This window comes from Stomoxys calcitrans, chromosome 3 (genome assembly GCF_963082655.1).
Source record: "Stomoxys calcitrans chromosome 3, idStoCalc2.1, whole genome shotgun sequence".
Classification (NCBI taxonomy): domain Eukaryota; kingdom Metazoa; phylum Arthropoda; class Insecta; order Diptera; family Muscidae; genus Stomoxys; species Stomoxys calcitrans.
The window spans coordinates 181,406,630-181,419,831 of NC_081554.1; the positions used below are offsets into that span (position 1 = coordinate 181,406,630).

At 38.7% G+C, this 13,202-nt stretch overlaps 1 protein-coding gene across 1 annotated transcript; it reads left to right on the forward strand.

The window, feature by feature from the left end:
• Nucleotides 1-11,061: 11,061 nt before the first annotated feature.
• LOC106087528 (uncharacterized) lies at nucleotides 11,062-12,921 on the forward strand. The gene has a single exon (XM_013252585.2). The coding sequence runs from the start codon at nucleotides 11,062-11,064 to the stop codon at nucleotides 12,919-12,921; it is 1,860 nt and encodes a 619-aa protein (XP_013108039.2).
• The last annotated feature ends 281 nt before the right edge of the window (nucleotides 12,922-13,202 follow it).

The following is a 13,202-nucleotide window of genomic DNA, read 5'->3' on the forward strand; positions in this document are numbered from 1 at the left end:
TAAGCAAAATTGCCGCATTTGGAGTGAAGAGCAACCAGAAGCCGTTCAAGAACTGCCCATGTATCCCGAAAAATGCACTGTTTGGTGTGGTTTGTACGCTGGTGGAATCATTGGACCGTATTTTTTCAAAGATGTTGTTGGACGCAACGTTACGGTGAATGAACACATTTCGAACCGAACACTGATTTTGGTAATAAAATTCAATGATTTGCAAGCGTTGCTCGTTAGTAAGTCTATTCATGATGAAATGTCAAAGCATACTGAGCATCTTTCTCTTTGACACCATGTCTGAAATCCCACGTGATCTGTCAAATACTAATGCATGAAAATCCTAACCTCAAAAAATCACCCTTTACAAATACTGAAATGTCTTCCTTTTCTTTATATCGATTTATTCTTTCATATTAGCCTCAATTACCTTGAACAACAACATAAATCACTACGAAGAAGTCAAGATCGAAAGTGAAATGTTCCAAGTAGCTAGTATGTCTATAACTCTAAAAGAAAACATCCCTTTAAGAATTGGTGCCATTTATTTGCCTACAAGGCACTCAATTAGGGTTGCCCAAAAAGTAATTGCGGATTTTTCATATAGCGGGCGTTGACAAATTTTTTCACAGCTTGTGACTCTGTAATTGCATTCTTTCTTCTGTCAGTTATCAGCTGTTACTTTTAGCTTGCTTTAGAAAAAAAGTGTAAAAAAATAATATTTGATTAAAGTTCATTCTAAGTTTTATTAATAATACATTTACTTTCTTCTAAAAAATCCGCAATTACTTTTTGGGCAACCCAATAAATATGATCATTATTCAAACTTACTCAAAGTTTTTGGAAACAGCTTTATTATCGGTGGAGGTTTGAATAGGTTTAAGTGGCAGTCTGCCATCTGACTCACTTTGACGTTTTCGTCCATTGTGATACCACAGGAAAAGAAGAAGGAAGATGCAAAATGCAAAGTTTGCCCATGAACATTCAACTAAGGAACAGGGACAAACTTCTCACATATCAATGAGTGCAGTCCGATTCAAGTTTAGGCTCAATGATAAGGCGCCTTCCTTTTATAGCCGAGTCCGAACGGCGTGCCGCAGTGCGACACCTCTTTGGAAAGAAGTTTTACATAACATAGTACATCACAAGTGTTGCCAGCATTAGGAGGGGAAAACCACCACTGAAAATTTTTATACCCTCCACCATAGGATGGGGGGTATACTAATTTCGTCATTCTGTTTGTAACTACTCGAAATATTCGTCTGAGACCCCATAAAGTATATATATTCTTGATCGTCGCGTCATTTTATGTCGATCTAGCCATGTCCGTCCGTTCGTCTGTCTGTCGAAAGCACGCTAACTTCCGAAGGAGTAAAGCTAACCGCTTGAAATTTTCTTATTAGTGTAGGTCTGTTGGTATTGTAAATGGGCCATATCGGTCCATGTTTTGATATAGCTGCCATATAAACCGATCTTGGGTCTTGACTTCTTAAGCCTCTAGAGTGGTATCCCATGAGAATGAAATTTTGCACGACGTGTTTTGTTATGATACCCAACAACTGTGCCAAGTATGGTTAAAATTGGACCATAACCTGATATAGCTGCCATATAAACCAATCTTGGGTCTTGACTTCTTGAGCCTCTAGAGGGCGCAATTATTATCCTATTGGAATGAAATTTTGCACGACGTGTTTTGTTATGATATCCAATAACTATGCCGAGTACGGTTCAAATCGGACCCTAACCTGATATAGCTGCCATATAAACCGATCTGGGATCTTGACTTCTTGAGCCACTAGAGGGCGCAATTCCTATACGATTTGGCTGAAATTTTATATGCGGTGTTTTGTTATGACTTTTAACAGCTGTGTTAAGTATGGTTGAAATCGGTCTATAAACTGATATAGCTGCCATATAATCCGATCTTGAATATTGACTTTTTGAGCCTCTAGAGGGCGCAATTCTTATCCGATTTGAATTTTGCACGAAATATTTTGTTAAGATATCCAACAACTGTGCCAAGTATGATTCAAATCGGTCCATAAGCTGATATAGCTGCCATATAAACCGATCTTGGGTGTTGACTTCTTGAGCCTCTAGAGGGCGCAATTCCTTTTGCATGACGTATTTCATTCTTACTTTCAACAACTGTGCCAAATAAGATTCAAATCGGTTCATAACCTGGTATAGCTGCCATATAAACCGATTTGGGATCTTGACATCTTGAGCTTCTAGAGGTCGCAATTATTATCCGATTTGCCTGAAATTTTGTACGACGGATCCTCTCATGACCATCAACATACGTGTTTATTATGGTCTGAATCGGTCTATAGCTCTATACAGCTCCTATATAAATCGATCTCTCTATTTTACTTCTTGAGCCTCCAAAGGATGCAATTTTTATTCGAACATATAATTTAATTGTGGTCCAAACCGGACCATATCTTGATATCGCTCTAATTGCAGAGCAAATCTTTTCTTATATCCTTTTTTGCCTAAGAATAGATACCGGGAAAAGAACTCGACAAATGCGATCCATGGTGGAGGGTATATAAGATTCGGCCCGGCCGAACTTTGCACGCTCTTACATGTTTCTGTTGGTCTCTCCAGGATTCAAAACCAGGCGTTCAGCGTCATAGGCGGACATGCTAACCTCTGCGCTATGGTGGTCTGTGGAAGGAAGATGCCTTCTACTTCCTACCGTTGAACCATCCAAATCGCTTTAAAAAGCCCATTAACTTGCGAATGTTCACATCCACTAAATCAGACAGGTTCTCAAAGAATTGAGAGCCTAAAGTGGAACTCCTTCTGACTGCTACTGGGGGACACAAACACTCAGAAGGTGTTCTATAGTCTCTTCTTCTACCATGTCCTCACAGCTTCTACAAAAATTGTTGCTGGCAACCTTCAGTCTGTCAGCATGTTCTCTGATTAGACAGTGACCTGTCATGTGGGACACAATGACTGAGACGTCTATTCTAGGCAATGACAGCAAAGCAGTTAACCTCTTCAAGTCTAGATTAGGTCACATAGTTTTGAAATGCTCACAGCCCCCTCTTTGTGACCATCCATCATTCATTGTTATTCGGGCCTGGCCCTAAAAATTTTGCTTACATGTGGGTATGCCACAGATTCCAGTACCCCTGGAATGTTTAGGGTAGTTCCTAGTCTTGCAAGCTCATCCGCTTTAAAGTTCCCTGGGATATCTCTGTGGCCCGGCATCCAGAACACTGTCTGAGAAGACACATTATGCCAATCGTCGTAATGGCATTATATCTTAGCCATACCATCACTTCTTTAATTGCAAGGACCTCCGCTTGATACACACTGCAGTGGTCGCGTAACCTTTTCGATATGACCAGTTCTAGATTTTTAGAGTACAACCCAAAGCCCACCTGGTCGTTTAGTTTGGAAAAATCCGTATAAAAGTCATATAACTTCTGTTATAGTAATAGTGGTACAGCAATTTTTATCAAAAAACGGCTCAGGTAGGGTGTAATCCACACTGCCTGGGACATTGGATATTGTATCAAGGGTAACACAGTGTCCGTAGCCGCCTCATGACCAATGAGAAAGTTCCCTTAACCTCACGGCAGTGGTCGCGGCAATTTGGGTAGCCACAATGTCCAGAGGAATTAGATGTAGTATTCAGTGCATCAGATGGTGCCGTCCTCAGTGCGGTTTTGATGCACAAACAAGCCATCCTTTGGATCCGTTTAAGTATTGAGCAGTAGGTGGACTTTTGAAGCGCCGTCCACCAGACCACAACACCATATAGTATTATAGGTTTGACAACTGCAGTATATGCCCAACTTTTGCCAATGGTTCTCTTGCAGGTGTATAGGGCAAGAGTTGCCTTTCGTAGGAGACTGTAATGCAAACAAGTAAAAGCGTGCTAAGTTCAGCTGGACCGAATCTTGGGAATTCAACACCATGGATTCTGCTAAAAATATGGGAACTATATCTAGTTATAGACCGAATTGGACCATACTTGGAGCAGTTGTTGAGTGTCATAACAGAACACCATATGCACACCAAATTTCAGCCAAATCGTACTATAGTCAATGCTGTTGTTTTCGTGTAATGACAGTCTCTTTTTTCTGCGACAATTACACTGCTTCCATGGTTCATATGATTCTGTGCATCTGTTTTAAAATGTATTGATGGCTTCGAATGCTAGACAACGGCAACGGCTCTCAATACAACTTTCAACAGGTGCAAAGAATCATGTGCACCATGGAAGCAGAGTAATTGTTGGTTGGAAGATATATATGGGAGCTGTATATAAATCTGAACCGATTTTTATGAAATTTTGCACACATATTGCAACGTCAAACAAAACATTTCATGCAAAATTTTGCAAAGACCGGACCAAAATTGTGGCTTCTACAGCCTTAATAGGACATATCGGATGAAAGATATATATGGAAGATATATCTAAATCTGAACCGATTTTTAGAAAATTTTGCACACACATTGCAACGACAAATAAAACATCTTGTGCAAAATTTTGTAAAGATCGGGCTAAAATTGTGACTTCTATGGCCTTCAAAGGCCATATCGGATGGAAGATATATACGGGAGCTATATCTAAATCTGAACCGATTTTGTTCAAAGTCAATAGCGTTCGTCCTTGGACCAAAAAACTGACATGTGCAAAATTTTGTCCCGCTTATACTAATGGGAGATGGGTGGTGCGATTTAAGCAAAATTTTGTGTGCTCTCATACCCTAAAAATACAAAATTTGGTATCCAAATTTCGGATGGGGTACCCAGGGGGGCTGCCCCACCCTAAAACCTACCGAACATATATTTAGACCAATCACGACAATATGGGACTCAAATGAAAGGTATTAAGGATAAGAAAACGTATCTGATATCCATTTGTCGAACCAAGTGCTAGGGGGACCACCCCAAGCCCAAAAACACCCCTAAATCGGACATATCTACCGACCATGGCAATATGGGACTCAAATGAGAGGTATTTGCGAGTAGAATACGAATCTGATATCCAAATGGACTTATTTACTGACCATGGGAATATGGGGCTTAAACAAAAGGTATTTGAATGTAGAATTTGAATCTGATATCCAAATATGGGACTAAGTGTTTGGGCAGCCGCCTCTCCGCAAAAACCTCCCCCAAAGGGGACACATTTACGACCATAGCCACATGGGGCTCAAATGAAAGGTCTTTGGGAGTAAAGCACAAATCTGATATCAATATTCGGGAAAAGTGTCTATGGGGACACCTCTCCCCCACAACACCACCCAACCCCCAAAACACCCCTAAATCGGACATATTTACCGATCATGGCAACATGGGACTCAAATGAAAGGTATTTGCGAGTAGAATACGAATCTAATATCCAAATGTTTTTGGGGGCCTACCCCTTCCTCAAAACACCCCTCAACAGGACTTATTTACAGACCATGGGAATATGGGTCTTAAATAAAAGGTATTTAAGTGTAGAATTCGAATCTGATCCAAATATGGGACCAAGTGTTTGGGGGGCCGCCCCTCCCCATAAACATCCCCAAAGGGGACAAATTTACGACCATAGCCATATGGGGATCAAATGAAAGGTCTTTGGGAGTAAAGCACGAATCTGAAATCAATATTTGGGAAAAGTGTCTATGGGGCCACGCCACCCCCACAACTCCACCCAAATAGTAAGTATTTGCTGACTTTTGCAATATGAGGCTCAAATAAGAGGGTTTTCAGAGTAGTACACGAATCCGATATATATTTTCAAGGCAAATTAACTGAGTGGCCATCCATCCACCAAAACACCCCCAAGCCGGTCATGTTTGCCGACTATGGAAATATGGGGCTCAAATTAAAGGTATTTGGGAATAGCCACGTGTCTGATATCAACATTAGGGACCAATTGTCTAGAGGACTTGCCACCACCATTACAACCCCCAAATAGGATGTATTTACCAAGACAATTTGGCTCTTAAAGAGAGTGGAACTAAATATTTATAGTTTTGACGGGTCAATACCCCAAACCGGACATATTTGCTGACTTTTGCAATAAGGAGTTTAAATGAGACTAGAAAACGATTTTGATATCAATTTTTGAGGGCAATGGCAATACGTTTCAAATAAATGATATATAGATATTGTATATGAGAATAGACCACGTTGCTGATATATTTTCAGGGCTTTATGTAGGGGGACCATCTTGGATAATGTTGGAAGCCACCGTAGCGCAGAGGTTAGCATGTCCGCCTATGACGCTGAACGAATCCTGGCGAGACCATCAGAAAAAAATTTTCAACGGTGGTTTTCTCCACCTTATGCTGGCAACATTTATGAGGTACTATGCCATGTAAAACTTCTCTCCCAAGAGGTGTGGCACTGCGGCATGCCGTTTGTACTCGGCTATAAAAAGGAGGCCGCTTATCATTGAGTTTAAAAACTTGATCGGACTCCACTCATTGATATGTGAGAAGTTTGTCCCTGTTTCTTAGTGGCATGTTCATGGGCAAAATTTGAATTTGCAATATGGGGGGACCACCTTAATCCCCAAAACACCCCCAAATCGGGCTTATTTACCTACCATGTCAATGTGGAGCTTAAATACAAGGTAATGGGGGGAAGAGTAAGAATTGATACCCATTTTCGGGACCAATTTTCTGAGAGTCTACCCCTTTTCCAAAATACCCTACAAACAGCAATTTTTTACTGACCATCGCAATATGGGGCTCAAATAAAGGTATTTGGGAGTAGAATACGTATTTAATATCCAAATGTAGAACCTTGTATTTAGGGCATCATCCCTTTCCCAAAACAACCCAAAAGGAAAAAAAAAATTCGACCATGCCAATATGTGGCTCAAATGAAAGGTATTTAATATTAGAAAACGAATTTCATAACCTATTTTGGGGCCGCCTCATCGTGTAAACTCCCCTAAACCAATGGCAATATGGGGTTTAAATAAATGATATTTGAAAGAAGAGCACGATGCTGATATTTTTCCAGGGCCAAGTATCTGGGGGACCACCTCTCCCCCGAAAAGATCTCTAAATCAAACATCATGAGAATATCGGGCTGAAATAAAGTATTTTAAGAATGGAGTACACCTTACATCCAAATAAATTCGTAGACCAATAAAGATATGAGATTCAGATAAAGGCACTTATATGGTTAAACTGTTAATCAAGCGATATACTATTTTCGTAGCATGGTATTTCAGTAAAAGATCTTTAATTGTCGAAAATAAATATTCCAAGGAAACTTTTGTTCCATTTAAAGTAAAAGAAGGCCCAGCGGAGCGGGCCCAGGTCAAAAATGTTACTACCGTACTATTGGGTTGCCCAAAAAGTAATTGCGGATTTTTCATATAGTCGGCGTTGACAAATTTTTTCACAGCTTGTGACTCTGTAATTGCATTCTTTCTTCTTTCAGTTATCAGCTGTTGCTTTTAGTTTGCTTTAGAAAAAAGTGTTAAAAAAGTATATTTGATTAAAGTTCATTCTAAGTTATATTAAAAATGCATTTACTTTCTTTTAAAAAATCCGCAATTACTTTTTGGGCAACCATATAATCCCAAAGCATATGAGTTAACACGAATAGCTGTTATAGAGTTGAACGTTGGTTTTCTTCTTCTGCGTAACTCACCATAAGTATTCAAATAATCTTTTTCCCAAAGTCTTGCGAAGATTGATTGCATAATGGTTTTCCTATAGTACTACAAGAACTGAAAAATCATCTCGATCTTCTTAAAAGCCAAAAATTTTCTTAACTACAAAAATTCAAAGATAGACACACAAGCAGAGAGACAGACAGCAAGAATGACAGGCATGTCCCAATATATTTGTTAAACATGAATTTATCATTCTTAATTCTTAGCATTACATATGCACATAGTTTTCATATCCCGTACACCCCAACTAGAGTTGCTTATTAGTGACCAACATTGTTGGTATGTTAAACAATGGTGCTTATTATGAAGTTATTATTTCAATACGCCATGTGTTATTTGCAATATCATTCACATAATTTCATTATGTCTATCATGAAATGAATTTAGAACAATTAAAAACATGTTTTGTATGGCCGTGCCGAACTTTGGATACCCACCACAATGGATATATATATAATCATATTGGTTGCCCAAAAAGTAATTGCGGATTTTTTAAAAGAAAGTAAATGCATTTTTAATAAAACTCAGAATGAACTTTAATCAAATATACTTTTTTTACACTTTTTTTCTAAATCAAGCTAAAAGTAACAGCTGATAACTGACAGATGAAAGAATGCAATTACAGAGTCACAAGCTGTGAAAAAATTTCCAACGTCGACTATATGAAAAATCCGCAATTACTTTTTGGGCAACCCAATATAAGGGTGTGTTCATTTTAAAATAAAATCCTAATCCGCTCCTCTCGACTAGAAAATGTATATGCCCGCCTTTGCAAAAGAAATATTAGAAATATTAGCTTTTTCCAAGTCGGGAGGGGCGGATTAGAGTTTGATTTTAGATACATGGTTTCTTCGGAGAAATTTCTTAGAATTTTACATAGATTACTTTTAATACCCTACACCACTACCGTGTTATAGGGTATTATAACTTAGTGCATTTGTTTGTAACACCCGAAAGGAAGAGAGATAGACCCATTGATAAGAATACCGATGGACTTAGAATGACTTTCTGATTCATTATGCTATGTCCCCCTGTCCGTCTGTCTGTTTGTCTGTCCATGTTAATTTGTGTACAAACTACAGGTCGCAGTTTTCATCCGATCATCTTCAAATTTGGTACAAGCATGTTTTTCAACCTAGAGACATAGCCCATCGAAATTGGAAAAAGTCGGTTTAGATTTTAATATAGCTCCCATATATATGTTCATCCGATTTTCAGTAATAATGCAATAAAATGGTCATTTATTAACCAATTCAATCGAATCCGATTTAGATATAGTTGCCATATATGTATATAGCTTGATTTTCACTTCAAGAGCCACTACAAGCGCATTTATTGACCAATCTTTCCAAAATTTTGCGCAAAGCCTTCCTTGACAAGTAGCACAATATTAGAGAAGTTTGCTCGAAATCGGTTATGATTTGGATATAGCTCCCATATATATATGTTCGTCCGATTTCGAGAAATATTGCAATAAAGTGCTCATTTGTTAAACGAATCTCCTGTAATTTGGCTGTAGGGTCTTTCTTATAACTCTCGACATTACTGATGAATTTCATAGAAATCGGATCAGATTTAGATATAGCTGCCAGATATGTACATCGCTTGATTTTCACTTCTAGAATCACTGCATCCGCATTTATTGACCAATCTTTCCAAAATTTTGCACAACGCCTTCCTCTACTACTACCATATTATTTGAGAAGTTTGCTCGAAATCCGTTCAGATTTGGGTATAGCTCCCATATATATGTTCGTCTGATTTTGAGAAAAATTGCAATAAAGTGCTCACTTGTCAACCGAATCAATCGAAATTTGGCAGGAAGGATTTTCTTATAACTTTGGACATTACTGGTGATTTTTATAGAAATCGGATCAGATTTAGATATAGCTGTCATATATGTATTTTGCCCGATTTTCATTTCTAGAGTCACTACAAGCGCATTTATTGACCAATCTTTCCAAAACTTTGTACAACGCTTTCGTCGTCAACTACCACAATATCCGAAAAGTTTGTTTCAAATCGGTTCTGATTTGAATATAGCTCTCATATATATGTTCGTCAGATTTTGGGTAATTAGCAATACCGTTTGATTATATTTGCTCGAAATTTGGTAGGGATTGTTTAATAACCCATCTGAAAGCATCCGCCGAAGACCATCCAAATTGGTTCAGAATTGGATATAGCTCCCACATTGTACTTATAAGGTAGGTGTAGGGTATTATACAGTCGCCACCGTCTCACTTTTGCCCTGCCCTACTGGTTTGCTATATGATTTGTATACCCTCTTTCATCATTCCGTTGTTAACACACCAAAGGAATACAGCTAGGCGCTTGAATTTTTGCACCAATACTTCCTATTAATGTAGGTTGGTTGGAATTGTAAGTGGTCTAAATCGGTCAATGTCTTCATATAGCTGCCATATAAACCGATATCGGATTTTGACTTTTTAAGGCTCTAGAGCGCACAAATATTATCTGATTTATCTAAAATTTCCCATGAGATCTTTTGTTTTGAATTCCAACAATTATGCTCAGTATGCTACAAATCGGTTCATAACCTAATATGGCTCCCATATACATGGATCTCCCGATTATACTTCTCAAACCTAAAGAGGGCGTAATTCTTATCTGATTTGGCTGAATTTTTGTACAACAACTTTTTCTATGACGTGCGTATCAAATATGGTCTGAATCGGTCTATAACCTCATATAGCCCTCATATAAACCGATCTGTCGATATTATTTCCTGAGTACCAAAAAGCGCTATTCTTTTCCGATTTGGCTCAAAGTTTGAGTTCTACTATGCTCACCAACATCCAAACCAAATATGGTTCGAATCGGTCCATAATCTGATATGGCTGCAATAGATGACAATTTATATCCATTATCCTTTGTTTTCCTGAAACGGATACCGGCCAAAAAGTTTGATAAATGCGATCCATGGTGGAGGGTATATATAGGATTCGCCTAGGCCGAACTTAGCACCTACAAATCAACCCATTACATATATTACATATTACATATATTTATATTGGGTTGCCCAAAAAGTAATTGCAGATTTTTCATATAGTCGCGTTGACAAATTTTTTCACAGCTTGTGACTCTGTAATTGCATTCTTTCTTCTGTCAGTTATCAGCTGTTCCTTTTAGCTTGCTCTAGAAAAAAAAAGTGTAAAAAAATTATATTTTATTAAAGTTCATTCTAAGTTTTATTAAAAATACATTTACTTTTTTTTAAAAAATCCGCAACTACTTTTTGGGCAACCCAATATTATGTTTCTTCTCAAAGTGTATTAATTGGGAATTTTGAAAATCATGGCCTCAGATTGTCTACGGCGTTAAGATATGATTTTGTTTAGTTTATGCCAAAGTCTCTAAAGCTAAATTACGGAAATAATTATCAAAGGACAACAGTCGCAATGGCAATGGCGCCGAGCAATATTCACTACTACCTATTTGTGTTAATAGTGGGGCATACAACTGCCAACTTAAGCGAAAAGTTTACCATAACTAACGACAATATGCCTCAAACAAACTACCAAAGTCTATTGCTGGATATATATAAGGAGAAACATTTCGATTCATTGTTATTGCTGCATAGTCAACATAAAAGCCAAGAACATCATCTACAGCCATTCCTAGAATTATCCTTGCCCAAAGTCATCATGAGTGAAAATCAAAACTTTACCTACTGTGATTTTTACAATAGCGAGATTTTGGTGATTTTCTTTTTTACCTATAATCTGGACTTGGAGCTGCTGCAGACTGGAGCAGAGACAATAGACTTCATGCGCCAAAAGCGAGTTCTAATGCTAGCAGAGAATGTAGAGGATGAGCCTAAGTTCCTGCAAGAGTTATTGTTATTATGCGAGAGTTACAAAATGACAAATGTATTTGTGGTTATTTCTGATGGCCAGCATGAAGACGAGCAGAAATATTTCTTACTCAAACCCTATGCGGCATATCATTGGTTGCATGTCTCCAAGAATTCTAGCCAATATTTTAACCAAAGTTGGAGGAATTATAATAACAAAACCCTTAGAACTTTCATTGATCAATCCTCAGCGGGAAATCTTGTTTATGTCGATGCGCAGGGTAATCTTCAACTAAATGGCTTTATAGCCCAACTGGTTTTATTGTTTGCTGAACTCCACAATGCCTCCCTCAGTATGCTGCACCCTTTGCAGGTGGGTGACAAAACGCACTTTCAGTTCATCAACCAAATGGTGATGGATAATCTATTGGATGTGCCCATGTCTCTGACACCCATACCCATTACCATGACGCGCAATGGCACTGATTTTTATGACATCAATCGGATAATGATTTTGGTGCCTCTGGCCCAGCGTTTCACTGTGCCCGAGATATTTGGGGTTTTGGTCAATGAATACTTTTTTGCCTGCATACCGCTGACCTCCTTAATGCTGTCTATGGTGCATAGTTTAATCGATTACCTGGGCTATGATTTGAGACACTTTCTGGATTTGCTAATCAACAGCAAAGTTTTGCCAGGCATATTGGGCCTATCGTTTTCTTCAAGACCAAATCCCAGGATAAGTCTCAAAATCGTTTACCTTTTGGTGGGTTTTGCAGGCCTATATCTAAGCACTCTATTTGCGGCCACCAATAATACGCTCTTCACCTCACCCCCCAGTCATCGGGAAATTCGTACTTTCCAAGATCTTAGGCAATCTCCCATCAAGCTACTCTATGCCAGGCAGGATGTTGGACATTTTCGTTTTAATTTGGAATTGATTGAAGATTCGCTGGAATTGTCGGACAACCTGTCGTACATACAACAACAGCGCATTAACTTCAATCCCTCATACTGCTATGGGGCGACCTCAACCACCTTTGACATTGTATGGAGGCAACAGAAGTTTTGGTCCCGTCCCACCTTTCATGCTCCCAAAGATATGGTGCTTTTCGATTTGCTGCCTTGGGGTTATCTGCTACAATACAATTCGCCCTACAAGGATGATTTGAATTGCCTCATACATAGAGTTCACGCTGCGGGCTTAGTTGAAGCTTGGCGCAATAGTCTATTTTCGGATTTGCTAAAATTAAAGCAGGTCTTCATCAAGGATCCCAATCCTCCTCAAGGTCCCAGTGTGTTTACTGTGATGGACCTCTTTTGGATTTGGATGATTGGTATCATTGGTTTGAGCTGCAGCACGTTGGTGATGTTCCTGGAATATTTTATGGGTTGTCGTCAAAGGCGATCGATCAACTCTAAAGCTGAAATCTTGAGGAAAACCAAATTAAATGAAAATAAATAGGAAATTGTTGTTAACAGAACAGAGAGAGAGAAAATTCTATGAAAATTTTTAAAAATTCCCTGAAATTATGTTTGTATGCTGAAGCCCTGGTTTGGGTTAAAACTAAATGGGTTGCCCATCGTTAAGGTAAGTTCTCTAGCAGGCCAGTTTGGCCTATTGTGGTAACCTTAAGGTTATAAAGAAACAAGCTGAACGTTGCCAGACACGAAAAAGAGGCGAAAAAAGGAGATAAAGAGGCAAAGGAAAAGGCAAAGAGTAGGGAGTAAGGAACCACATGTATG

What these genes read in the sequence shown, in the direction of transcription:
- LOC106087528 (XM_013252585.2), top strand. Translation starts at nt 11,062, where the DNA reads ATGGCAATGGCGCCGAGCAATATTCACTACTACCTATTTGTGTTAATA.